At 41.3% G+C, this 25236-nt stretch overlaps 1 protein-coding gene across 2 annotated transcripts in view; it reads right to left on the bottom strand.

The window, feature by feature from the left end:
* The window catches only part of TEDC2 (tubulin epsilon and delta complex 2), a 79369-nt gene that overhangs the window by 12797 nt on the left and 41336 nt on the right, over positions 1 to 25236 (bottom strand). For both annotated transcript variants that reach the window (XM_030212919.1, XM_030212920.1), the window contains one exon: positions 4658 to 4711. In XM_030212919.1, coding sequence (XP_030068779.1) covers positions 4658 to 4711 — 54 coding nt within the window. The remainder of the gene's footprint in view (positions 1 to 4657; positions 4712 to 25236) is intronic.

Here is a 25236-nt window from a genome sequence, read left to right as displayed (position 1 = left end):
GAATTTTGGATAGCAACTTTCTAAACATAACGGAGGAGTCAATAAAGCTACTAAGAGTGTAAGAAAGACTAAGGAGGCTAGGGCTTTTCAGCTTGGAGAAGAGACGGCTGACGGGAGACATGATAGAGGTATATAACATAATGAGTGGAGTGGAACAGGTGGATGTGAAGAGTCTGTTCATGCTTTTCCAAAAATACTAGGACTAGGATGCATGCGAAGAAACTACAGTGTAGTAAATTCAAAATAAATTGGAGAAAATGTTTCTTCACCTAGCGCATAATTAAACTCTGGAATTCGTTGCCGGAGAATGTGGTGAAGGCGGTTAGCTTGGCAGAGTTTAAAAAGGGTTAGACAGTTTCCTAAAGGACAAGTCCATAAACCACTACTAAATGGACTTGGGAAAAATCCACAATTCCACGCTGCGTACGCCTTGTAGCGCTATAGAAATGCTAAATAGTAGTAGTAGTAATTCCAGGAATAACATGTATAGAATGTTTGTACGTTTGGGAAGCTTGCCAGGTGCCCTTGGCCTGGATTGGCCGCTGTCGTGGACAGGATGCTGGGCTCGATGGACCCTTGGTCTTTTCCCAGTGTAGCATTACTTATGTACTTATATGGTTAACCCTGGGTGTACACACACTCTATTGTGTGCCGAATGCTCAGAGAGTTTGAGTGCAGGTAGTAATGTGCGCAGTACAGATAGCCACAAAGTGTACTGAAATGTATTTAATAAGGCCAATAAGTATTCCTTTGCAATGAACAGATGGAAGTGCTGCAAGGCACAGAAAAAAATGGCCTTTAGCACCAAAATATTTTTGCTAGGTCAGGAGCAGCATAGGTTTCGAGGAGAGGATTTATCATTTTTTTTTACACTGAACTGCTGGTTTAGTCTTCTTTTACAAGTGGAAGGGAGCCTTTTGCAAGTTTTAAAGACAGAAAGGAAGTAACAAGCAGGTGCGCAAGTTTGAGCAAAACCGAAAGTAAAAGCACGCATTTGCACCTGTTCTTCTGTGCCTAAATATGGGCCTTGCAAAAAAAATTCCATGTGCTAGTAATATTTGTGAGGCTCATATTTAAGCGCTGAAGAATAAGCATCGATGTGTGCTGATATTCCCATTTTTGTCTGAGCTTGTGCATAACAGCTGTGGTTACTGCAAAACCATTGTGTGAATGTGTCATGCACGTTCTTCCTCCCACATTCCATTTAATATTGTGATTTAACCACACATAAAATTTAAATATAAATTTGATTCAAGCTTCACTGTGTACGTTTTTTTGTGTTGTTAATGCGTGGTGGGCACATCCGCATGCTGCTTTTGTGCGAGGCTTTGAGAATCGACCCCTCTGTCGGAAGTGAGTTCTGAAACCTAGTTGCAAAACAGCAGAAAGCAGAGTTGTGAGAGTAATCTGGGCACAGTTTAGCAATAGCAAATATAGTCAGATAGTTAGCCTGGATCTATACATTTATAGCAGTGATATTCTGCTGCTATCTACAAAGCTTATGCGTTTATTTTGGGCAAGAACAAAAGCTGTCCTAAATTAAACCACATAATATGTTGACTATACTTTGCTTTTTAAATGCTGCAACCCGTGTTTAAAAAATATGACCACCAGACTTAAACATGACCCATCAAATCTTTATAGAGCATTAGTTCAAGTCCTCATCAGATTTCAATAAAACAAATAATTCAATAAAATATACAAACCAGCGCACAAACATCAGAATGGCATTGCACAAAGTTCTGAAACATCAAAAAAAAAAAAAAAACTCCTCCTCCAGATAAAGATTCAACCTGTGACATTATTTAAAAGCTCCAAGGTCCACGGGCAAATAATTCATAAGAACATAAGAGTTGCCATACTGGGAGAGACTGAAGGACTATCAAGCCCAGCATCCTGTTTCCAATAATGGCTAATCCAGGTTACAAATACCTAGCAAAATCCCAAAACAGTACATTTTATATTGCTTATCCTAGAAATAAGCAGTGGATTTTCTCCAAGTCCTTCTTAATAATGGCTTATGGACTTTTCTTTTAGGAAGTTATCCAAACCTTTTTAAACCCCACTAAGCTAACTGCTTTTACCATATCCTCTAGCAATGAATTTCAGAGTTTAATACATGTTGAGTGAAGAATTATTTTCTCCAATTTGTTTTAAAATTACTACTTTGTAGCTTCATTACTTGCCCACTAGTCTTAGTATTTTTGGAAACAATACACAAGCGAATCACGTCTACCCGTTCCAGTCCACTCATTATTTTATAGACCTCTATCATATTTCCCTTCAGCCATCTTTTCTCCAAGTTGAAGAGCCCTAGCAGCTTTAGCCTTTTCTCATAGGGAAGTAGTCCCATTATCATTTTCGTTGCTCTTCTCTGTACCTTTTCTAATTCCACTATATCTTTTTTGAGATCTGGTGACCACAATTGCACACAGTATTTGATGTGTGCTCACACCATGGAGCAATACAAAGGCATTATAACGTCCTCATTTTTGTTTTCCATTTCTTTCCTAATAATACCTAACATTCTATTTGCTTTTTTAGCCACTGCTGCACAATGAGCAGAGGGTTTCAACGTATCATCAATGATAACACTTAGATCCCTTTCCTGGTTGGTGACTCCAAGTGTGGAACCTTGCATCATGTAGCTATAGTTCAGGTTCCTCTTTCCCACATGCATCACTTTGCACTTGCTCATATTAAACATCATCTGCCATTTGGATGCCCAGTCTCATAAGGTCCTCTTGTAATGTTTTACAATCCTCTTGCGATTTAACAACTTTGAATAATCTTGTGTTGTTGGCAAATTTAATTACCTCACTAGTTACTCTCATCTCTAGATCATTTATAAATATGTTAAAAAGCAGCAGTTTCAGCACAGATCCCTGGGGAACCCCACTATCTACCCTTCGCCATTGAGAATACTGACCATTTAACCCTACTCTGTTTTCTTTCTTTTAACCAGTTTTTAATCCACAATAGGACACTACCTCCTATCCCATGACTCTCCAATTTCCTCTGGAGTCTTTCATGAGGTACTTTGTCAAATGCCTTTTGAAAATTCAGATACACAATGAGGCATATTTTCAAAGCACTTTGGGAGGCTAAGTTCCATAGGTTTCTATGGAACTTTGGGAGGCTAAGTGCTTTGAAAATGAGCCTCAATATCAACCATCTCACCTTTATCCACATGTTTGTTCATCCCTTCAAAGAAATGTAGTAGATTGGTGAGGCAAGATTTCTCTTCACTAAATCCACAAATACTGACAAAGCCCACATGGCATGTCTGCACATTCTATGCCCTTTTTAAACACCCTTCCAAAAAACTGAATACCTCAAAAAAACAGAATAGTATATATATACTAATCTCTATTTACCACCCCCCCCACTTTATTTTGAATAAAACCGCGCTAGCATTTTTAGCTCGCGGTAAAAGACCCCCTAAATGAGGCTGTATTTATTTCCAATTAGGTCAAAGATCAAATAGACATTAACATTTGCAAAAACAAATTAAAAGCTTCAAAACAGATTCTAAAGGAATAAAAAATGCTCAAAAACCTCTTAATGAGGAAAATCAACACAGCTGAATCTTGAAAAGAACATTTAAAAAAAAACGCTAAAACATGTGAAAAACATGGGGGGGGGGGGGGAACCGATCATTTTCAAAAACATAAAAGCAAAAATCGAAGGGTATGGATAGATGCAGCTCGATTTGCCCTCTTAAAATCACTAACTTTCATCAAAAAACGATGTAAAATCGCTCTAAAATACACCATTATAGTAAGAAAATTTATGCGTTTCAGCAGCCATGTTTTTTGTGATCCAATGATGCAAAAATCATCATTAGAACAAGGAAGTGCTGTATCTGTTCATTATAATCAAAAATGGACCAAAAAATATATCATAGTGTCCAAAAATGTGTCTATTTGGCCTTTGCCCTAACAGGAAATAAATACAGCCTCATTTAAATTTGCATGCTATTATCTCTGATCATAGTTAACGCGTGAGACCTTACCGCTAAGTGAATGGGTGGCAGTAAGGTCTCAGGCACAAAATAGACAAGCACCAATTTTCATTTTGCTGCATGTCCATTTTTGGCAAAAAATGCCTCTTAGCTGTTCTGTCTGTCCTATTCAGATTGTGAGCTCTTTGAGCAGGGACTCTTTTCGTGTATGGTGTACAGCGCTGCGGAAGTGATAAGTAGTAGTAGCAGTAGTTGTATATTGTGTAGATATGGTATATTTTGTTTGCTGTAAAGGAATTTTGAATGTGGCAGATTCACTTTCGTGTTTTTTTCACTGTTACTTTCTGTTATCACAGACATTATTGTTGACTTTAATTATTATTATGTCCATTTGATGTTGACATTTTGTTTTAATTTGAATTTTTATGATTTAAATTTGACTGTTTATACATTAGTTCTTACCCCTGACGCAGCCTGCGGGCGAAATGTGGCCACGTCGGGTGACTGTGTTATTAAAGCTGAACATCCTTCCAGACTGCTGGTCTGCTTGTCTTTCTGCTAAATAGTTGCGGATCATCACCTCTATTTTCTGCTGTATTTACTCACCCAAGACCCAAGTTTGTCACCTCCTCTGGTTGGATCCATATGGCTGGTCTATTGGAAGAATTTCAACTCCACTTAGAAGCTCCTTACCTGGCATTCTTCACATATGCTGTCCTGTAGGAGAGCGGTAACCTCAATGTAACTCTACAAAGGGAAAGAAAATCCACTGAATGATACATTCTTTTGTAGCCCTTACTCTTTCATCTGAAGCATTCATAAGCATTTTGGTGGTAACTCCCCTCCCACCTCATTAACCATGACTACTATGGTTTTATTTATTTATACTTACTGTCTAACTTAGCAGACCCATGTGATATGTTTTGCTCATGACTTCACTATGCGCAAACATTCCTGCAACATCAATTTATGAACTTCTCAGGAGATAACGTCTCATATGCTGGAGATGATCCTAATCTCTCGGATTCACTGCTAATGTTTATGTTAATACATGCAGTGTTCAAAAGAGAATTTCCTCTGGAGTTCATATGATGAAATATACAGACGCAAGTTGAAGATATGCTTGGAAATTCTTTAATAGGTCAATGAAACCCAACACAACCTGGACAATTTTTGTTTCTTTCTGTCACACTTTCTTGGTCTCCAATACCATTTGTTTATAACGAAGGATCTGCTCTTTATAAAGAATAGCTACATCGTTCTGACACTTCTATTAGTAGTGCTGTTCTTGTGCTTTTCTCCTTTACCACAATGATCAATTTTTCTTCCACTCAGTTTTATATCAGTGGGAATAGAAACGTCCCAAGTAATCACAACTTCATTCTCCATAATTCTGTCCAGGCTCTGATCCCAGTGTTTCTCTGGCACATCAATATTATAAAGTTTACTTAGTTTCCAGTGGGTGAGATGTACTACCTAACTATGCCTTTCTTTATACAGTTTGTCTGATATTAATGCATCACATCCACTAACATGAAAGCCCCAACATGTAACCCACTAAGTAGATAAGGGAATAGTGATGCTTTAGAAAAAGATTATATGGAAATTAAAAATATACCTACTTGCAGAGTAGTATTGTTAATACTTAATTACTAACAAAATAATTGCATAAAAACGCATTGGCCTAATAAAACAGAATCTTGCTTTAGATCACCGCTACTTTTCAAAAGCAAGACCTTTTGCTTCATGATATTATGGAGGACATTTTTAAACTGCCTGCAATGGAGCAAATCCCATTTGTACTTTAACATACAAGCTTTATAACATTTTTTTAAGGGAAACTAAATACATACTTTGTCTTTGAAACCTGCCATATATAGAAAGCACCTGTAGACTACTGCAACTACTTTTTAGAATAATTCCTTTTGAGCAACAAAACCTCTTGGGAAGGGTTCAACTAAACCTTTGCCTCAGAAGTTGAGTCCCTGCTGCACAAAGATCTGCAGCTGCTTGTCTTAAGAACACCAACCGAGACCCAAACTCTCACAGACTGAAGAAAAAGGCCTTTGCTGTGGTAAAAATAATTCCAGAGATAAGGAACTGCAAAGAAGAGAATGTGAGGGAGATGGGAAGGATACTGCAAGGGGGAGTGGGACTATAGGAGACGTAGTAACAGAAAAGAGAGAGTACATGTACAGAGGGAGAAGGATACAAGGAAGTCTGAGGGTGAAGAAGGAGTGGAAAAAGGCAGGGGAGAGTGCATGGGCGGGGAGGGGACAGAATATCTACATAGTGTCCAGAAAAAAATGGGTCCCCCTTACATAGTTGCAAAATATTTTGCAACTATTTAAACATTTACTCCCCTGTTTACTAAGCTGCACTAGTGGATGCTGTACACTGTGTTGGCATTGTCGCACCGCTTAGTAAATGGGGGGGGGGGGGGGGGGGGGTTAGTATGACATTCGAAAATACATCAGTATAATTTTTTTTTTCTTAGTTAATTCATAATTTGTGTTCAAAGTGTCCTCCTTCAACCTTGACACATTCACAAAGTCTTCGACATCACTGAGCTGTTGGCTCAATGAATTCTGGGGTTTTCATTAATTAAGACAACTGGGGGGTCACGTGACGTTATGGTGGAGAGAAGACGTGTGTGAGCTTTTCTCCGTGGCCTGACTACTCTTATCAGACTCAGTAATAGTTTCGGAGCCCGGAACGGAATGTTCCCCGAGTCAACATTCGGCAGTGAATGAGTTATTACAAGTTTGTAACTTTAAAATAACAGGATGGCAGCGAAATCTGCACAAAAAGATAAGCTCCGAGGAAAGGTAACTGAATACAAAATGGCGGCCTCTCCTCCAGAGGCGGGATCGTCGGTGTCGTCCGCGTGGATAAGCAAAATTACAACGGAGATGACGGTGGTGATGGAGGAATTACTGGAACGACGCCTTGCCCCGCTTGATAAAAAATTAGACAACAAACTGGAACAACTAAGTTTGAAACTGGAAGAGCTGACCAAAGAATGCGGAGCATATCAAACTAGAACCAGCGAAGTGGAGGAAAAAATGACTTTAATAGAAAGCCGCCAAACAGATTTAACAAACCAATGCAAGGTAATGGAAGCTAAGCTAGAAGACTTGGAAAATCGCTCCAGGCGGAACAATATTCGTCTGGTAGGATTACCGGAATCTCTTGGGGGCCGCTCGTTGGAGCGAGTACTAGAGCAATGGCTCACAAAAACAATTGATGTTCCCGCTGAACTGGGCCCCTTACGCATAGAGAGAGCCCATAGACTAGGAGTGCGACAAGAGGAGAGAAATAAACCAAGAGTGGTGATATGCAGAATTTTAAACTTTGCACATAAGCAACTGATTCTACAGGCAGCGCGATCTGATAAGGCTCTGTTCTTTGAGGAATCAAGGATCCTGTGTTTCCAGGATTACTCGGCCGCCATAGCGACAAAGAGGCGCGCTTTTTCGGCAGTGTGCTCCCAGCTGTTTAATATGAAGATACGATTCTCACTTCAATATCCTGCTACACTGAAAATTATATATAAAGGCACTACAAGGTCATTTGTATCCGATAAAGAAGCGAGAAAATACGTGGAACAACTGACGAAAACTGAGGGACGAGCAACGGCAGATGGCGGGCAAACTTGAGAAAGTATAAAAGTGTACTTCTAAAGGATTATAAAGCAAAATGGCATAAGCAACAAGGATTTGATGCCGAGTTTAAAGTTGGAGATTTTTTTTTTGAATAGCAGTGTGGCAGTTGTTTTATATCCAAAGTAAAGTTGAAACTTAATTGTTAGATGTTATAGTGTTAATGTTCTTCAACCAGCAGCATTTGCCACCCTACTGGATACAGGCTCAGAAGGAACCTACGGAGGATATCTTGGTGGATACAAGGGCAAATTGCGAGACTTTTTGATTGGGATGGTCCACAATTGGGGGTCTTAACTTCTGTGAACAGGTCAGACCTCTACAATCGGATAATAAATCCAGTGTGTATGCTTTAAGCCCTGAACCCTCATATGGAAAGAGGGGAATAAGCGGCAAGTATTGAACTTGATGCTGGAGCTAGGACATAGTTCTGCTGTAAGGATCTTCCTTTAATCTAAGAAGCAACAACTCTGGTGTGCAGGGAGAATGAGGCTTTCGTTGAAGCAATGTTTTAGGGGACCATAGCTAAAGATAACCAAGAACGTTAAATTGAAGGTTGCAACAGGTTCAAATTTGTTGATCATTGTATTATTACAAGAAGAATTTGTAAGGAATAAGCTGACCCTATTAGGGTATTGTTGGGGGAGGGGAGGCAATGGTCGTTATAAATGTGAGCCTTTTACTGGAATGAAGATGGGGAGTAGAAGTATCGCTTATCAAAGGGTTAAAAGAGGGATTAAGGGGAATATGGTGTTAGGGACTAGGAATGGCATAGAGTAGTGGGGTAAACGTTAAACGTGACGGCTTCCTTTAGGGAAGCACAGAAGGAGGGGAAAATTGGGATTGGGATGGAAGGGGGGGAAGGGGGACGTAGGGGGAGATCTTAAAGAGATGGAAGAACAGAAGGATAACAGTCATTTCTCGGGAGGAATTACAAGAGTGGTTGGAAAGACAGAACATATTTGGTGTATGATGTGGTTGGATGAATGGATTGAAAAATTAGAGCCAGAACAACAAAAGTATTATAAGACAGAGGGGAGCTATAGGCTGGGATGGCTCCACTCGATCACTACAATTGATCATCAGACATTAAGCAATGAGCTAGGAGATGGGGGGGATTAAAGTAGTGACTTGGAATGTAGGGGGCATTCACTCGCCTATTAAAAGGTCAAAAATTCTACAATACCTTCAAAGAATTAAGGCAGACGTGGCCCTTTTACAAGAAACACACCTAACAGACCTAGAACATGCAAAGTTGGCCAAATGGTGGGTAGGAGATTGCATAGCTTCTGCAGCAGCGGGGCGGAAAGGGGGGGTAGCTATTTTATTTAGAAAAGGGATTGCCTCACAGATTCACCAGTTGCATAAAGACCCGGAGGGACGGTTTGTTTTTTGTAACGTAACCATTGCGAGAAGAAAACTTAGGTTAGGAAACATCTATGCGCCAAATACATTAGATATGAAATTCTACAAGAAATTGACTATGATTCTTAGTACGAATAGTTCACTGCCTATGATATTAGGTGGCGACTTTAATGTGGCCTGGGACCCACAGATGGATAGATCACACCCCTCGTCGGCAGGAGGTCGTAACAGAACACGGGGGTTACCAGACATGTGCGACACTTTAGATCTTATAGACGTATGGCGCACACTACACCCTGGAGATAAGGAATACACTCATCAATCAAGGGCACACCACACACATTCTAGGATTGATTATCTGTTAGTCTCGAGAACATTTTTTACCCATATTAGAGAAGCTGTCATAGGCCCTTGTGTAATCTCTGACCATGCAGCAGTTTGGATGACTTGGCAGATAGAAAACTCAGATAATGATACAAGGGGGTGGTCGTTTCCCAGTTATCTTTATGGCAATGAAAAATTCAGTGAATTCTTAGGTAAAAAGTGGGAGGAATACAAGCTTTTTAATGAAGGAACAGTACAAAGTGCCTCGATTTACTGGGAAGCAGCTAAAGCGGTACTGAGAGGGCACATAATTAGCTTTGCTAGCCATTATAAAAAGTCTCGAGATAGGGAGATATTACGATTAGAGAAACGATTGGCTAAATTAAGGCAACAATTTGGGAGAGCCCCAGGTGTTGGAGTGCGGAAAGATTTGGAGGCTGATCAAATAGCATTGAACTCATTACTCCATGAGCGAGCAGTAAAATCCCAAACATACTATAAATATCAGCTATACAAACATGGGGATAAAGGGGGCAAGCTACTGGCAAGATTAGTGGCGCCACAGTATACTTCCAAGCATATCCTAGGTATCAAAGATAGGGAAGGTAGAGTGGTACGCACTGATAAAAAAATTCAAGAGGTCTTTCGCGACTTCTTTCAGAATCTTTACAAAGCAGGAGAGTCGCAGGGCCTACAGGGAGAGGTGTATCTGCAAAATGTGGTGACTCCTAAATTAACACAGAGAGAACGTATAAAATTGAACACTCCCATTAGTAGAGATGAAGTTCATTGGGCCATTGGCCAAAGCAAGTTGGGGAAGGCCCCTGGACCTGAAGGATTTAAGGCCGAATTTTATAAAATACTGGGTGAGCATATAACTTCCGCTCTAACAGGGGCTTTTAATGAATGGGTGGAGGAAGGGCGCTTGCCTGATTGTTTGAATCTGGCTCATATTATAATACTGCCTAAACCTAATCGAGACCCACTGTTAGCATCTTCTTACAGGCCTATTTCGTTGTTAAATAATGAAGTGAAGCTGTTCGCAAAGATATTAGCTAACCGTTTAAACAAAGTACTGCCAAGGTTAGCCAATGAAGCGCAAGTAGGATTTGTCCAAGACCGGTCTGTTACCAAGAACTTACGGTGTATATTAACGGCCTTGGAGAAGCTTAAGCAAGACCCGGAACCAGCCATTTTGATTAGTTTTGATGCCGAAAAGGCCTTTGACCGGGTGGAGTGGGCATTTTTGTTCGATGTCTTGGATAATTATGGATTCCAGGGTTGGTTTGTACAAGCGATTAAGGCGCTATACTCTTCACCTAGAACCAGAATAATGGTAAATGGAGGGAGATCTGAGGACTTTGAGATTAATAGGGGGACTAAGCAAGGTTGCCCTTTGTCTCCGTTGCTGTTTGCTCTTTATTTAGACCCCATGATCAGAGATATCCAAGATTGTCAGGCTATTAAAGGAGTGCAGATAGGTCGGCAGGAATTCAAAATTGCGGCATTCGCCGATGACCTATTGGTCATACTAACAAAGCCGAAATCATCCTTGGAAAATTTACTGGAGCTTATTCATGAATTTGGGGATTATTCAGGCTTTAAACTGAATCTGGATAAATCAGAAGCTATAGCAGTAACATCAGATGCTCGTAGTCTGTGGGCTGAGGGATTCCCTTTGACATGGGCGGAAAAAACATTCCGATATCTGGGGATCCTCCTGGCAGCTAACACTGCAGAGATATACAAACTAAATATTAATAGAGTATTAGAGCAGACAGAAAGACAATTAGACGCTTGGAATGTAGTGATGATGCCTTTGGGAGGCCGCATTAGTCTCATCCGGATGGTGATACTGCCTAGGTGGCTATATGTATTGCAAATATTACCATTGCGACTCCTTAAAAAGGATATTAGGCAATTTTATAAAGTGGTGATGAGATTTTGCTGGGCAAAAAAGAAGGCAAAACTTAAGTTACAATTTTTGATGGGTAATTGGAGTCAGGGAGGATTTGGTCTACCCCATTTAAGGTATTATAATATGGCCTGCCTGTTGAGATCATTGAGAGATTGGCTGTTTGGGTCTAGTATACATGTGCCGCGTGAGTTGGAGAGGGCCTTTTTTCAGCCCTTTGATTTAATTGCTTTATTGCATACCAGAAAACAGATGATACCAAAAGCTTTTAGACATAGTATTTTATTATCGCCCCTCTGGGATGCATGGCAGTTTCTAGGGAGAAGTTTAGGGGGAGACCCGAAGATATCGGAATTAATCACGATCAAAGGGAACCCAGAATTCTTACCAGGACTTGAAAACTCGGTTTTTCAGCAATGGGCAAACAGAGGATATTGTAACTTAAATAATATTCTGGATGCCTCTGGGGAGATCAAACCCTTAGGCCAATTACTTGCACAAGATGAACAGAGATGGGGGGATACATTTGCATATAATCAGGTCCGACATTATGTTCAATCCTTGGGTAAGGAGAACCTTGCAGTCAAACTGGGAGAAAAGGTACAGGCCTTTTACGATGAAATCTCGCCTGAGACTCCATCTATTTCAGGAATACATAGAAAATTGTGGGTCTTGATTCCGAGAGAAGGGCTGGAGCATCTCCGGCAGCGATGGGAAACAGATCTAAATCTAGATTTAACCAATTGGGATATTGACAGACACATTAAGAGGATACCTAAATTAATTACAGGTGCCCGGTATAGGGAATGCGCTTTTAGGACACTCCATAGGGCATACTTTACACAAACACAATTGTTCCGTTCAGGAGGGATTCACTCTCCAGTGTGTTTGAAATGTGGCCAACATGAGAACACATTTTATCATGCCTTTTGGGAATGTGGTAAAACACAGAGATTTTGGAGGGGAGTAGTGAAATTTTTATCTGATATTCTATCAACACAGATAACAGGTACCCCATGTCAGTTAATTTTAGACTGTATGGGGTCATTTGGGGATTTGACCGCGGCTAAGATATTACTGTGCCGTAAATTGAGTTTAGTAGCTAGGAAATGCATATTACAGGTCTGGGTGTCAGAAAACCCACCAGAATATTGGCACTGGCGTAATCAAGCACATCAACTGATGGCTTGGGAAGCGCGGGAAGCAAGAGGATCCTGCAAACGTAAAAAGCGCTTCCTTAGCATTTGGGGCCCCCTTTTGGGGACTCTAACTCAGAAAGGTAGAAGCCATATTCTTAATTCGATGTGAAACTATTAGGTTCTTGCACATGAAATGAGGGAATATTCTGAGATTTACAACCAAACTCACATAAAACTATACAGTTGATTTCCACGATAGGTAAGATAGAATAAATTAAAGGGATGGGGAGGGGGGGGAAAAAAGGAAGGGAGGGGGGTGGGGGGATAAGTATGTTCAATGGTAAATGACAGCATAAAAGCATATGTTCAAGGGATGGGACGGGGAGTTGATTAAGGAGGGTCACAAAGGTGTGGGGATTTACATGTTTGGGATAGCTCCAAAATCAATGATTGACATATATCATAAAGATGAAAATATGGGGCTATTTCTAATTATGAGGCATGATGGCTTCTTCTATAAGACACGGTTGGAAATCGGTTCAGTTTGATTTTTTGTATAGTTAATTATGAAGATATGAAAAGTTGTGTGGTCACCATTGGAACAGTAGATAGAGTACATCTAATGGAACAAGGGGGGGAGGGGGGGGGAAATAAAATGTTAAAAACTTAGGGATGGAATATACTTGAGGAATTCTATTGTAGAGAATCAAATGCTTTAGAGAATTATAGATGACCCTTGGTGCAGTTATACTAAGAATGTTGTCATTAATAAAATTGGTGGGGGGGGGGAAATAAATAACAACAACACAGTGGTGGGAGGGGGGGGGGTAAAAAATGTAAAATGTTTGATGACAGTAAGTAGAGGTGTTTATTTGTTATGTAACTACCGTGCATGTTGCAATATTATATTGAGGTTACTGTATGGAGGTAGATTTGTCTTTCTTGACTTGTCATCAATAAAAACCGTTGAAATATAATTAAGACAACTGTTTTGCAAACTCAATGTGCTGGAGTGTTGGAAATAACGTACTTAAAAATGTCTCGAATTTTGGGCAGAAGTTTCTTCTGCAGTAGGACATTTTTGCACGAAGTGCACACACACATCACTCCACCTCACCATGTACATACACCCCACCCCTCTCCATACCCAACACAGATACAAATGTACATGTTAGCACTTACAAACATGCCTCATATAACCCTGCAGCTCCTACCATGTTTGGCTGCAGCAAGCAGTTTTGTGATACTATTGGGAGGCATCCACTACCAGCACAAGAACTAAGACACATGAGAGGCGAGTGCTTTGAAAGAAAACATGAAGCTGTATTGTCTGTACAGCTGCTATCTTCAAGTGATGCTATCTAGATTTCCAGGTAAAATTTCCCCTTGCTGTCAGAGAAATCAGGGCTGGTGCAACCCACTAAGCACAGTAAGAGTGGCAGTAACTTATTCCCAAATGTTGCACATTTAAAATTACTTCACATACTGGACTACTTTCTCAGTAAGGGTGTGTTTGAATCTTCCGCGAAGTGCATGAAAGAAAACCACATGCCTGCTTTATACACACACACAAGAAGAAGAAAAAAAAAAAGGTTTCACTGCTCGCATATGCAAAAATAGTCTGAAGCTGAGACATGAGGGCATCCGTTTCATTCAAACTTGTAATTGGTAAGGTTTCCCAAACCACAGAGTAAATACTTTTCTACTGGCCTGAAAAATAACTTTTTAAAGAGCTACATATGCTTCCAAAAACAACTTGACTACCCAGTCCATAATACTTAACAGACCACTCTGTTTACAAAGCAATGCCGACACAGCCCGTTCAAAGTGAATGGGCTGCGTCCCCTTTAAAGGGGAGGGGGAGGAGAATTTGGCTCATGCTGCTGAACATTTTGTTATTTCTCTATCATATCATTTCTAAATAAAGAAAACGGTAAAATCAAACACTTGCTCCTGTTATTTTTACATCATTCTCCAACTGTGACACGTGTGTTGCCATGGAAGCTCTAGTGATGTAATATTCAGAGACTTTATTAACGTAGTACAAGCTAAGAAGTGGAGTGTCTTCATTTTCCGTAAAATATTAGTAGAGAAAAAAAAGGCACAATGTATATGAAATATAGATTAAATTGCTTCTTATTTGATAAGACACATTTTCTTCATATGACTCATTTTTCTAATATTACAGCAGTAGTTTTGTAATTTTTATAATCAGCAACACCATAATTGCATCTTGTTTTAGATCATTGCTACCAATTGTTTTTTAAATTTTATAAATATAGATGAGTAAGAGTTTCTAAAATGATACATCTCTGTATTATCTAATTTCATAAAACATTAGCATATCAGGATGCTGGTGACATTTTTTCACAAGGGATTATAGGCAAGATCCACTGTTCATAAACCGCCCCCAAAAGATGTTTGGTTAATTTACTGTGTCACTAACTGCTCTGGCAACATAAGATTATTAGCAAAGCGCTAACCATTCAGGCATAGTGCATGCCCTGTTAGCTGCATAGATGTATATACCCAGCTAGACTTCTAAAAAGGCGAAGCCAGAGGAGCTGGGTGGCCCCAGAAGTAGTATAAGTCTGTTTTTGAGGAAGAAGTGCCTTTCTGGCTTCCTTTTCTGCTAAGCTGACAGCTGAAACACAACTCTAGGGTCGGTGCGAGTGGGGCACTGAACAAGGCCTGAACCAAATTAAAATGGAAGGTACCAAGTGCTAGCCTCGTTTCAGTACAAACATGGGAACATAAGTTTTGTACGTATTTTTTTTTTTCCTTTTCTTCAATGCAAAAGCAGAGAGCTGTAGCCAGCTGGCCCAAAATACTGAGAGAGCTGAGACTACAAGCAACACCAAGATCCTAGAGACAAAAGGAAGAGAGCAGTACCCTTAAAGGAAAAAGCAGGATAACTACTGAGGAAAAGGTCACCTGTGAGGGAAGCCAATACCCTGAGAGGAATCAGATTGAGGCTAAGTCAAAGAAACCTACAAGCGCAGGGAGACTGGATATCCCAGACTTGGATCTAGCGGCACACAAGTCCCAGTTGATCTGCTGAATGCAAACAGTTCCTTAGGGGGATGGAAGAACTGCATTTCCGAAGAGCATAAAGAGGGGCATAATTGAACGGGGCGCCCAAGTTTTCCTGAGGGTGTCCTCGCAGGACGTCCTTGGGAAGGGGCGGGGAAACACGTATTACCGAAACAAGACGGGCGTCCATCTTTCGTTTCGATAATACGGTCGGGGACGCCCAAATCTTAACATTTAGGTCAACCATAGAGATGGTCGTCCTTAGATTTTCAGCGATAATGGAAACCGATGACGCCCATCTCAGAAACGACCAAATCCAAGCCATTTGGTCGTGGGAGGAGCCAGCATTCGTAGTGCACTGGTCCCCCTCACATGCCAGGACACCAACCGGGCACCCTAGGGGGCACTGCAGTGGACTTCACAAATTGCTCCCAGGTGCTGAGCCCCCCAAAACCCACTCCCCACAACTGTACAACACTACCATAGCCCTAAGGGGTGAAGGGAGGCACCTACATATGGGTACAGTGGGTTTCTGGTGGGTTTTGAAGGGCTCACATTTACCACCACAAGTGTAACAGGTAGGGGGGGATGGGCCTGAGTCCGCCTGCCTGATGTGCACTGCACCCACTAAAACTGCTCCAGGGAGCTGGGTATGACATTTGAGGCTGGCAAAAAATATTTTTAAAGGTTTTTCTTTTTTAGGGTGGGAGGGGGTTAGTGACCACTGGGGGAGTAAGGGAAGGTCATCCCCAATTCCTTCCGGTGGTCATCTGGTCAGTTCGGGCACCTTTTTGAGGCTTGGTCGCAAGAAAAAATGGACCAAGTCGGCCAAGTGCTCATCAGAGACGCCCTTCTTTTTTCCATTATCAGCCAAGGACGCCCATGTGTTAAGCACGCCCCAGTCCCGCCTTCGCTATGCTTCCAACACTCCCCCGGGAACTTTGGTCATCCCTGCAATGGAAAGCAGTTGACGCCGCCCAAAATCGGCTTTCGATTATGCAGATTTGGGCGACCCTGGGAGAAGGACGCCCATCTCCCGATTTGTGTCAAAAGATGGGCGCCCTTCTCTTTCGAAAATAAGCCTGCTAGTGGTACATAAGTACATAAGTAATGCCATACTGGGAAAAGACCAAAGATCCATCAAGCCCAGCATCCTGTCCACGACAGCGGCCAATCCAGGTCAAGGGTACCTGGCAAGTTACCCAAACGTACAAACATTTTATACATGCTATTCTGAAAATTGTGGATTTTTCCCAAGTCCATTTAGTAGCGGTCTATGGACTTGTCCTTTAGGAAACCGTCCAACCCCTTTTAAAACTCTGCCATGCCAAGCGCCTTCACTACGTTCTCCGGAGTTTAATTATGCGTTGGGTGAAGAAAAATTTTCTCCTATTTGTTTTAAATTTACTACACTGTAGTTTCGTCGCATGCCCCCTAGTCCTAATATTTTTGGAAAGTGTGAACAGACACTTCACATCCACCTGTTCAACTCCACTCATTATTTTATATACCTCTATCATGTCTCCCCTCAGCCATCTCTTCTCCAAGCTGAAAAGCCCCAGCCTCCTTAGTCTTTCTTCAGGGAAGTCGTCCCATCCCCGCTATCATTTCTGTCGCCCTTCGCTGCACCTTTTCCTGTTCTACTATATCTTTCTTGAGATGCGGCGACCAGAACTGAACACAATACTCAAGATGCGGTCACACCATGGAGCGATACAATGGCATTATAACATCCTCAAACCTTTCCTAATTATACCCAACATTCTATTCGCTTTCCTAGCCACAGCAGCACACTGAGCAGAAGGTTTCAGTGTATTATCAATGACGACACCCAGATCCCTTTCTTGGTCCGTAACTCCTAACGTGGAACCTTGCATGACGAAGCTATAATTCAGGTTCTTTTTCCCCACATGCATCACCTTGCACTTGTTCACATTAAACGTCATCTGCCATATAGCCGCCCAGTCTCGTAAGGTCCTTTTGTAATTTTTCACAATCCTCTCGCGAGTTAACGACTTTGAATAACTTTGTGTCATCAGCAAATTTAATTACCTCGCTGGTTACTCCCATCTCTAAATCATTTATAAATATATTAAAAAGCAGCGGTCCTAGCACTGACCCCTGAGGAACCCCAATAACTACCCTTCTCCATTGTGAATACTGCCCATTTAATCCCACTCTCCATTTCTATCCTTCAACCAGTTTTTAATCCACAGTAGGACATTTCCTCCTATCCCATGACCCTCCAATTTCCTCTGTAGCCTTTCATGAGGTACCTTATCAAACGCCTTTTGAAAATCCAGATACACAATATCAACCAGCTCCCCTTTGTCCACATGTTTGTTTACTCCTTCAAAGAATTGAAGTAAATTGGTCAGGCAAGATTTCCCCACACTAAAGCCATGCTGACTTGGTCCCAGTAATTCATGTCCTTGGATCTGCTCTGTAATTTTGTTTTTAATAATAGCCTCTACTATTTTCCCCGGCACCGACGTCAAACTCACCAGTCTATAATTTCCCAGATCTCCCCTGGAACCTTTTTAAAAAATTGGCGTTACATTGGCCACCCTCCAATCTTCCGGTACCACGCTCGATTTTAAGGATAAATTGCATATCACTAACAGTAGTTCCACACGCTCATTTTTCAGTTCTATCAGTACTCTAGGATGTATACCATGTGGTCTAGGAGATTTGCTACTCTTCAGTTTGCTGAACTGCCCCATTACGTCCTCCAGGTTTAAAGTGAATTCAGTATGTTTCTCTGACTCGTCTGCTTGAAATACCATTTCCGACACCGGTATCCCACCCAAATCTTCCTCAGTGAAGACCGAAGCAAAGAATTCATTCAATCTCTCCACTACGTCTTTGTCATCCTTGATCGCCCCTTTTACCCCTCGGTCATCCAGCGGCCCAACCGATTCTCTTGCTGGCTTCCTGATTTTAATATACCGAAAAAAATTTTTAATATGTTTTTTTTTGCCTCTAATGATATCTTTTTTTCGTAATCCCTCTTGGCCTTCTTTATCTGTGCCTTGCATTTGACACTCCTTATGTTGCTTCTTGTTATTTTCAGACGGTTCCTTCTTCCATTTTCTGAAGGTGTTTCTTTTAGCCCTAATAGCTTCTTTCACCTCACTTTTCAACCACACCGGCTATCTTTTGGACTTCCGTCTTTCTTTTTAATTCGCGGAATATGTTTGGCCTGGGCCTCTAGAATGGTACTTTTCAACAGCATCCACGCCTGTTGTACAGTTTTTACCCTCTCAGTTGCCCCTCTAAGATTTTTTTTGGCCGTTCTTCTCATTCTATCATAGTCTCCTTTTTTAAAGTTAAACGCTAACATATTTGGTGTAGAAATGTGTGTGTCAATGTCGACATTATAGCCAAATTAAGTTAACTCTGCTTTTCTCCAACTTCTAATACAAATGAGAATGAAAGACAAACAAGTTTATCCCCTTCCAGACCCCAAAAGAAGTAAGAATCACAAGAGTGATGCAAGGTTCCACATTAGGAGTCACCACCCAGGAAAAGGATCTAGGTGTCATCGTTGATGATATGTCGAAACCCTCTGCTCAGTGTACAGCAGCAGATAAGAAAGTAAACAGAATGTTAGAAATTATTAGGAAAGAAATGGAAAACAAAAATCACTCCATGGTGTGACTGCACCTCAAGTAATGGGTGCAATTCTGGTCACCGAATCTCAAAAAAGATATAGCGGAATTAGAAAAGGTACAGAGAAGGGTGATAAAGGGGATGAGATGACTTCCCTCTGAGAAAAGGTTAAAGTGGCTAGGGCTCTTCAACTTGGAGAAGAGACAACTGAGGGGAAATACTGAGTGGAGAGGAATGGGTAGAGGTAAATCGCTTGTTTATTCTTTCCAAAAATACTAGGACTAGGGGGCACGCAATGAAGCTACTAAATAGTAAATTTAAAACAAACCAGAGAAAATATTTCTTCACTCATTGTGTAACTGAACACCAGAATTCGTTGCCAGAGAATGTGGTAAAAGTATCTAGCTTAGCAGGATTTAAAAGAGGTTGGGATATTTTCCTAACAGAAAAGTCCATAAGCCATTATTAAGATGGACTTGGAAAGCTCCACTGCTTATTTCTAGGATAAGCAGTATAAAATCTGTTTTACTGTTCTGGGATTTTGCCAGGTATTCGTGACCTGGATTGGCCACTGTTGGAAACAGGATACTGAGCTTGATGGACCTTCAGTCTGACCCAGTATGGCAACGCTTATGTTCTTATGTAAGAATTCATACAGAGATTCCCCTTAATGAAGAATGTCCATGAAAGGACTGAACATTGGTTCAAGACGCTTGAATTTTAAGAAATTCAGCAATCTGAAGTAGATAGGAGTGTCAATACCTAGAAACATTGAAAAATATAGGCAGATCAAGACCATATGGCCTCTCTAGTCTGCCCATCCATGCCTCCCTATCACTCCCTTAGAGACCCTATGTACTTATCTCAAGCACTCTTGAACTCAAGATACTGTTTTCATCCTCACCACTTCCACTGGGAGGCTGTTCAACGAATTCACCACCCTTTCTGTGAACAAGTAATTCCTCAGGTTACTTATGAGTATATATCCCCTTTCACCTTCATCCTATGACCCCTCGTTCCAGAACTTCCTTTCAAATGAAAGAGACTTGCCTCCTGTGCATTTATGCCACATAAAAAGATATTTAAGTGTCTCTATCATATCTCCCCTCTCCCACTTTTCTTCCAAAGAATACATATTGAGATCTTTAAGTCTGTCCCCATATGCTTTATGACAAAGACCACTGACCACTTTAGTAGCTGCCCTCTGGACAACTCCATCCTGTTTATATTTATCTTTATACATAAGAATATAAGAATAGCCATACGGGTCAGAGCAGTGGTCCATCTAGGCCAGTATCCTGCTTTCATGGCCTATGTGAAGGCCTTTTAGCGGTAAAGCAAATGTACGTAAATAAACTAATACCCTTTTCTCCTAATGCTTAAAATTTTCATAAAAGGCAAGATCTAAGCAGCCTTGCAGCAGTGGCGTAGCCAGACAGCCAATTTTGGGTGGGCCTGAGCACAAAGTGGGTGGGCACAAAATTTTCTCTCTTCCCTCCCCCATTGTCCAGCATTTTCCCTTTCTCTTACCTACCATCCACTGTCTATCTTCTCTCCCTGGATCCATCTTCCCTCTTTCTCCCCTCCCTCACTTGTGCATCTCTCCTTTCCTCTCCTCTTCTCCACCTTCATGTCCAACTTTTCTCCCTCTCCCTGCCTTGAGCCCCTGGTTTGACATCTCTCTCTGCCCCCCACCACCACCATCATCATCTCTCCATCCTTCCTTTCCCTCACTGCCATGTTCAACATTTCCCCTCTCACCTCTCCCTTCCACTTCCATGTCCAAAATGTTTTTTTCTCTCATGCCCTTTCTCTCCCTCTCCCCATCCCACCCATATCCAACAATTCTCATTCTCTTTCCCCTTGCAGCATCTCTCCGTCCCTCCCCAGCTCTACCCTGTCTCACTCCCTCATCCCAACAGTGCTCCTGTCTCTCCCCGACCCCCCACCCACACACCACCACCACACACACACACGTTTTTCCCTACCTTTCCCCAGCGACAGTCTGGCACCTGGCTGCAGGCCTTCTTTCCCCTCCCCTTCGGGCAGCGCCGCAGTCTATCCCTACAACTGAGCAAAGCTGCACCGCACCGGGTCCATCTCCGTCCTGCCGCTACTTCCGCCCTTCCGGCTCCGTTGTGATCTTTGTTTGCTCTTCTGCAGCGGTTCCGGATCCGCGCGCTCCCAGGCCTGTCTGTATGCTGCCTGCGACTGCTTCCTCTGCGCTGGCCCCGCCTACTCTTCTGAAGAGGCGGGGCCCAGCACAGAGGAAGCAGTCGCAGGCAGCATACACAGACAGCCCTGGGAGCGCACAGATCCGGAACCGCTGCAGATAAGCAAACAAGATCACGGAGCCAGAGGGCAGAAGTAGCGGCAGGACGGAGACGAACCCGGTGCGCTGCAGCTTTGCTCAGCTGTAGCGATAGGCAGCGGCCGAAAGGGAGGAAGGGAGGGAGGGGAAGAAGGTCTGCGTGCCGGCGGGGGATCAATTCTTTTGTCGTCGCTCTGCATCGTCGCTGGGTGGGCCTGAGCCCAAAGTGGGTGGGCCCAGGCCCACCCGTGGCTACACCCCTGCCTTGCAGGTTGAAATTGTTCAACATTTCTCAGTTAAATATAGAGGATCAATGCTATGAAATACTTTAAATGCCAGACATAAAAGCTTAAACTTGACCCAAAGATTGGCAGACAACATAATGATACCAATAGAAAAGTAACCTTTTCCCATCTGTACTTCACCTTACAGAGAATTCAAAATCTGGTGGCAAAGGTAGTAACTTATACAATAACTTTTTGAAAGCACTACATAGATCACATTAGAGTAACCTAACTGGTTCAGTACTATTGCTCACATTACTTTTTTTAAAAACCTGACATCTCAAACAGAGTTTCAACTGATAGTAACATAGTGAATGATGGCAGAAAAAGACCTGAATGGTCCATCAAGTCTGCCCAACAGTCACACTCATTATCAAGTCATGATTAAACCAACAGTGAATGTGATATAATAAATGCCATGGCAAGTAACACAGGCCCACGCAGTAAGCTTCTACCTTTACAGTAAATACAAGGCAGAAGGTGGCCATGCCTTTTGCACGGGCTTTATACTTATCACACATTAAAATTTTTACAGTTAATGTGCAGTAATTGGAAACTTACCCACAGTTTAGTAAATAGGTCCCTAAATTGGCCTTTGATGCCTTTGGTAAGCAATACATATTCACACGTCCATATTAGCATTAGGTGTAGCACCTATTCCGGTCTGCTCAAAAGCATAAACAAAATACATTGGGGCTGATATTCAGACCAGAAGTAGCTGCCGGGCTGCCTCCCGCAGTCAGTGCTGACCTGGATATTCAAGACCTGGCTGTTTTTGGTGCCCAGCATTGAATTGTAACATATGCCAAACTTTCTGAACAACTGATGACACTAGAACATAAGCTAAAAGCTTAGAATCTAAAATAATTCCCACTCTCTTAAAACTTGGGTTTTTACCTAAATATATATACCATCACAAAAATATCGTAGCAGTCTCTGATGATAACTGATCCTGGCTTACGCAAAGTACCTTTGTCTTAGCAAGGTCAGTAATAGCGTATTATCAGTTAACCACCCTTTGAACATATAGCCAATATGCTATTTCCTGAAGCAATTTTGTTCTGTCTCAACCACCTAGAACTAAAATTTGTATATCTACAAATATTATACTGTATATATATATATATATATATATATATATAGTTTAAATCCAAAACAGTCTGATACAATGCTACAGGTCGTATAATACATATGGCAAGGAAAGGACAATAGCTTGTGGGACACCCTGTTCCAATCTTTGCATCTCTGAAAGTTGCTCCCTCTGAACTACTGTACAAGTTCTCAACAAGTAATTCCACTCCCACTATCCCCATTTTTGAACCACTTCTGTATCAAGATTCCATGCTCTACTGAATCAAAATGACACTGACAGATCCAGAAAGAGCAAGTCTTGTTGCTTGATCATTCTCGTATCATGTAACGATATAACCATTACTGTCTCCGTTCTGAACCCTGATTAAAACCTTGATTGCAAAATTCAACTGACCAGGATCCTCCAAAATATTCCACGACTTCTGCCAATACTTGGGAATGCAATATAGATCTATAACTAGATACTTCCATCAGATCCAACTTTTTTCCATTTCATCAAAGGCTTCACCGCCACTAGCTTCAGTTGATCTGGTTTCTCTCCCAATTCAAATGATGCATTAATTAGCCAAGTATCCCAGTATTGCTTTCAACATTGGTTTTAATTATCATGAAGGGCACCATTAAAAATACACGATCCCTTTTTAGAATGAAGAACCTGAAATTTAATTTGGTATGGTGCAAATAAAAATATTCAACTTAAGCTGCTATTGTTCAGTGCAACTAGAAACCTTATCCATTAATTTGCCTTTTTGGTCCCCTACCACTGAAGCTGAGCATCCAGTGACTACATACAACTTTTTATCAGGGCTGTGGAGTTGGTATACCAAGAGATATCCAGTCTCTTTGCACTTCTACAGACTGATCCTGACTTGGACTGTCAATATGTATAGTAATCCAAGAGAAATTGGATTAATTACAGACGCATAGGATATTTCTTTATATACAAAATTAGGACCACAAGATCATAAAATATATCTGAAGTTTGAACAAAGAACCTAAACAAACAAATGCTGCCAAATAAAAAATATGCCATGCACTGTTATATATCTATTATTATTAATACATCTCTGAAGAATTTGTCCTCAGAAAATCACCTTAGTCAGATGGATGCTCTCAAATCTGTTTTAATTATTCTCAGAGCAGAGAACAACCTTTCAACACTAACTTGAGTCAGTGGCAAAGCAGTAACCACCAGGGCAACATCTCTAACAATTTCAGGATATAACTTCTATTTACTAATATTTTAGATCCAGGGAAAAATATAAGTATAAAACGACAAATTTACCAGATGTTATAATGTTGTAAGTTTTTGTTTTGAAGCTGAAGTCAAAGTCGGTACATTTTTACTAACTCCGACTCCACCCAAAATTGCTATGGAAACTCCACAGCCCTGCTGTTTACAATTATAAAAGCCAAGAGCAGACCATCAAGGTGCACCCCAATGCTAGATTTCTGCCTAGGCTTAAATAATAAATCCAGCATGATCCCAAATAACCCTTCTGCAGGATTAACTACTTGCAGGATTCAAGACAAAGGTAAAATTGTAATGAGTTCTACAGAGTAGGGGCAAAAAAAAAAAAAGTGGAGCATTTAGCAGAGATAAGGTGAACATGTGACAGGAGAAATATATAATAGATTTTCCTGCTGTGCCTGTAGAGAGTGAGGAGGACTGCAAGGGTAGAGATGGTTATACATTGTACTGTTCTTTGGTGTCATCAGGAAACTAGATGCTTGTTTGCACCTATGTTAAAGCTTGCCAAAGAAGATAAGCCATATATTACAGGGGGGAAAAAAACTCCATTCAGGGAAAAGTGGATAGACAATGAATTTCCCAGCAGAGTCCACAGCAGTCAAGTCATTACAGATCCTTGATGCAGCAAATGGCTCAATCAACAAGCCATTCTTCATGTTACAATAACTACAATCAACCTGGAACCAGTCTATTCCCAATTTATGCAGCCTGTCAGGAACAGTGTGATGGGGAAATTGATAAGCCATGAAATATCATTTGAGGCAGACTAGCATATTGAACCCTGAAGGCATTGCAGCAGCCTAAGGGCAGTTACCACTGCAAGGAACATGTGATTGCATGGCCAGAATTTCAAACATGTGTGGAAATATATCTGGAAGATGCTAGATCCAATATTCAGCAATATGATGAGCAAAATACTAGTAATAAGCTGAAAAATGCTTAACTATCGCAGTCTTTATTCAAATGCAATACCAAAACAATCAGCTGCACCTCTTAGTCTTATTAAAAGTGGAGAGAACAACCTCAGTAATCAAAGCATGGCAACCATATCATATTTATATTCAATGCCAGCAATAACTTGATTCCGTTCTTATCATTGGTCTGTAAACTCCACTTGTGTGCAGGTAAAGGCTCACCGTTTCACTATTACGATTAGCTTCCTCAGGGGACCAAGTAACTGTCAGCAAGTCATACTGCCTTCAACATTGGCGCGTTCACTTCCGGTATCTTGGAAATCATGGACACCAATGTTGAAGGCAGTATGACTTGCTGACAGTTACTTG

Source organism: Microcaecilia unicolor, chromosome 8 (assembly GCF_901765095.1).
Source record: "Microcaecilia unicolor chromosome 8, aMicUni1.1, whole genome shotgun sequence".
Classification (NCBI taxonomy): domain Eukaryota; kingdom Metazoa; phylum Chordata; class Amphibia; order Gymnophiona; family Siphonopidae; genus Microcaecilia; species Microcaecilia unicolor.
Note: the sequence above shows the minus strand (reverse complement) of the source record. Positions and strands in the feature narration are given on the sequence as shown.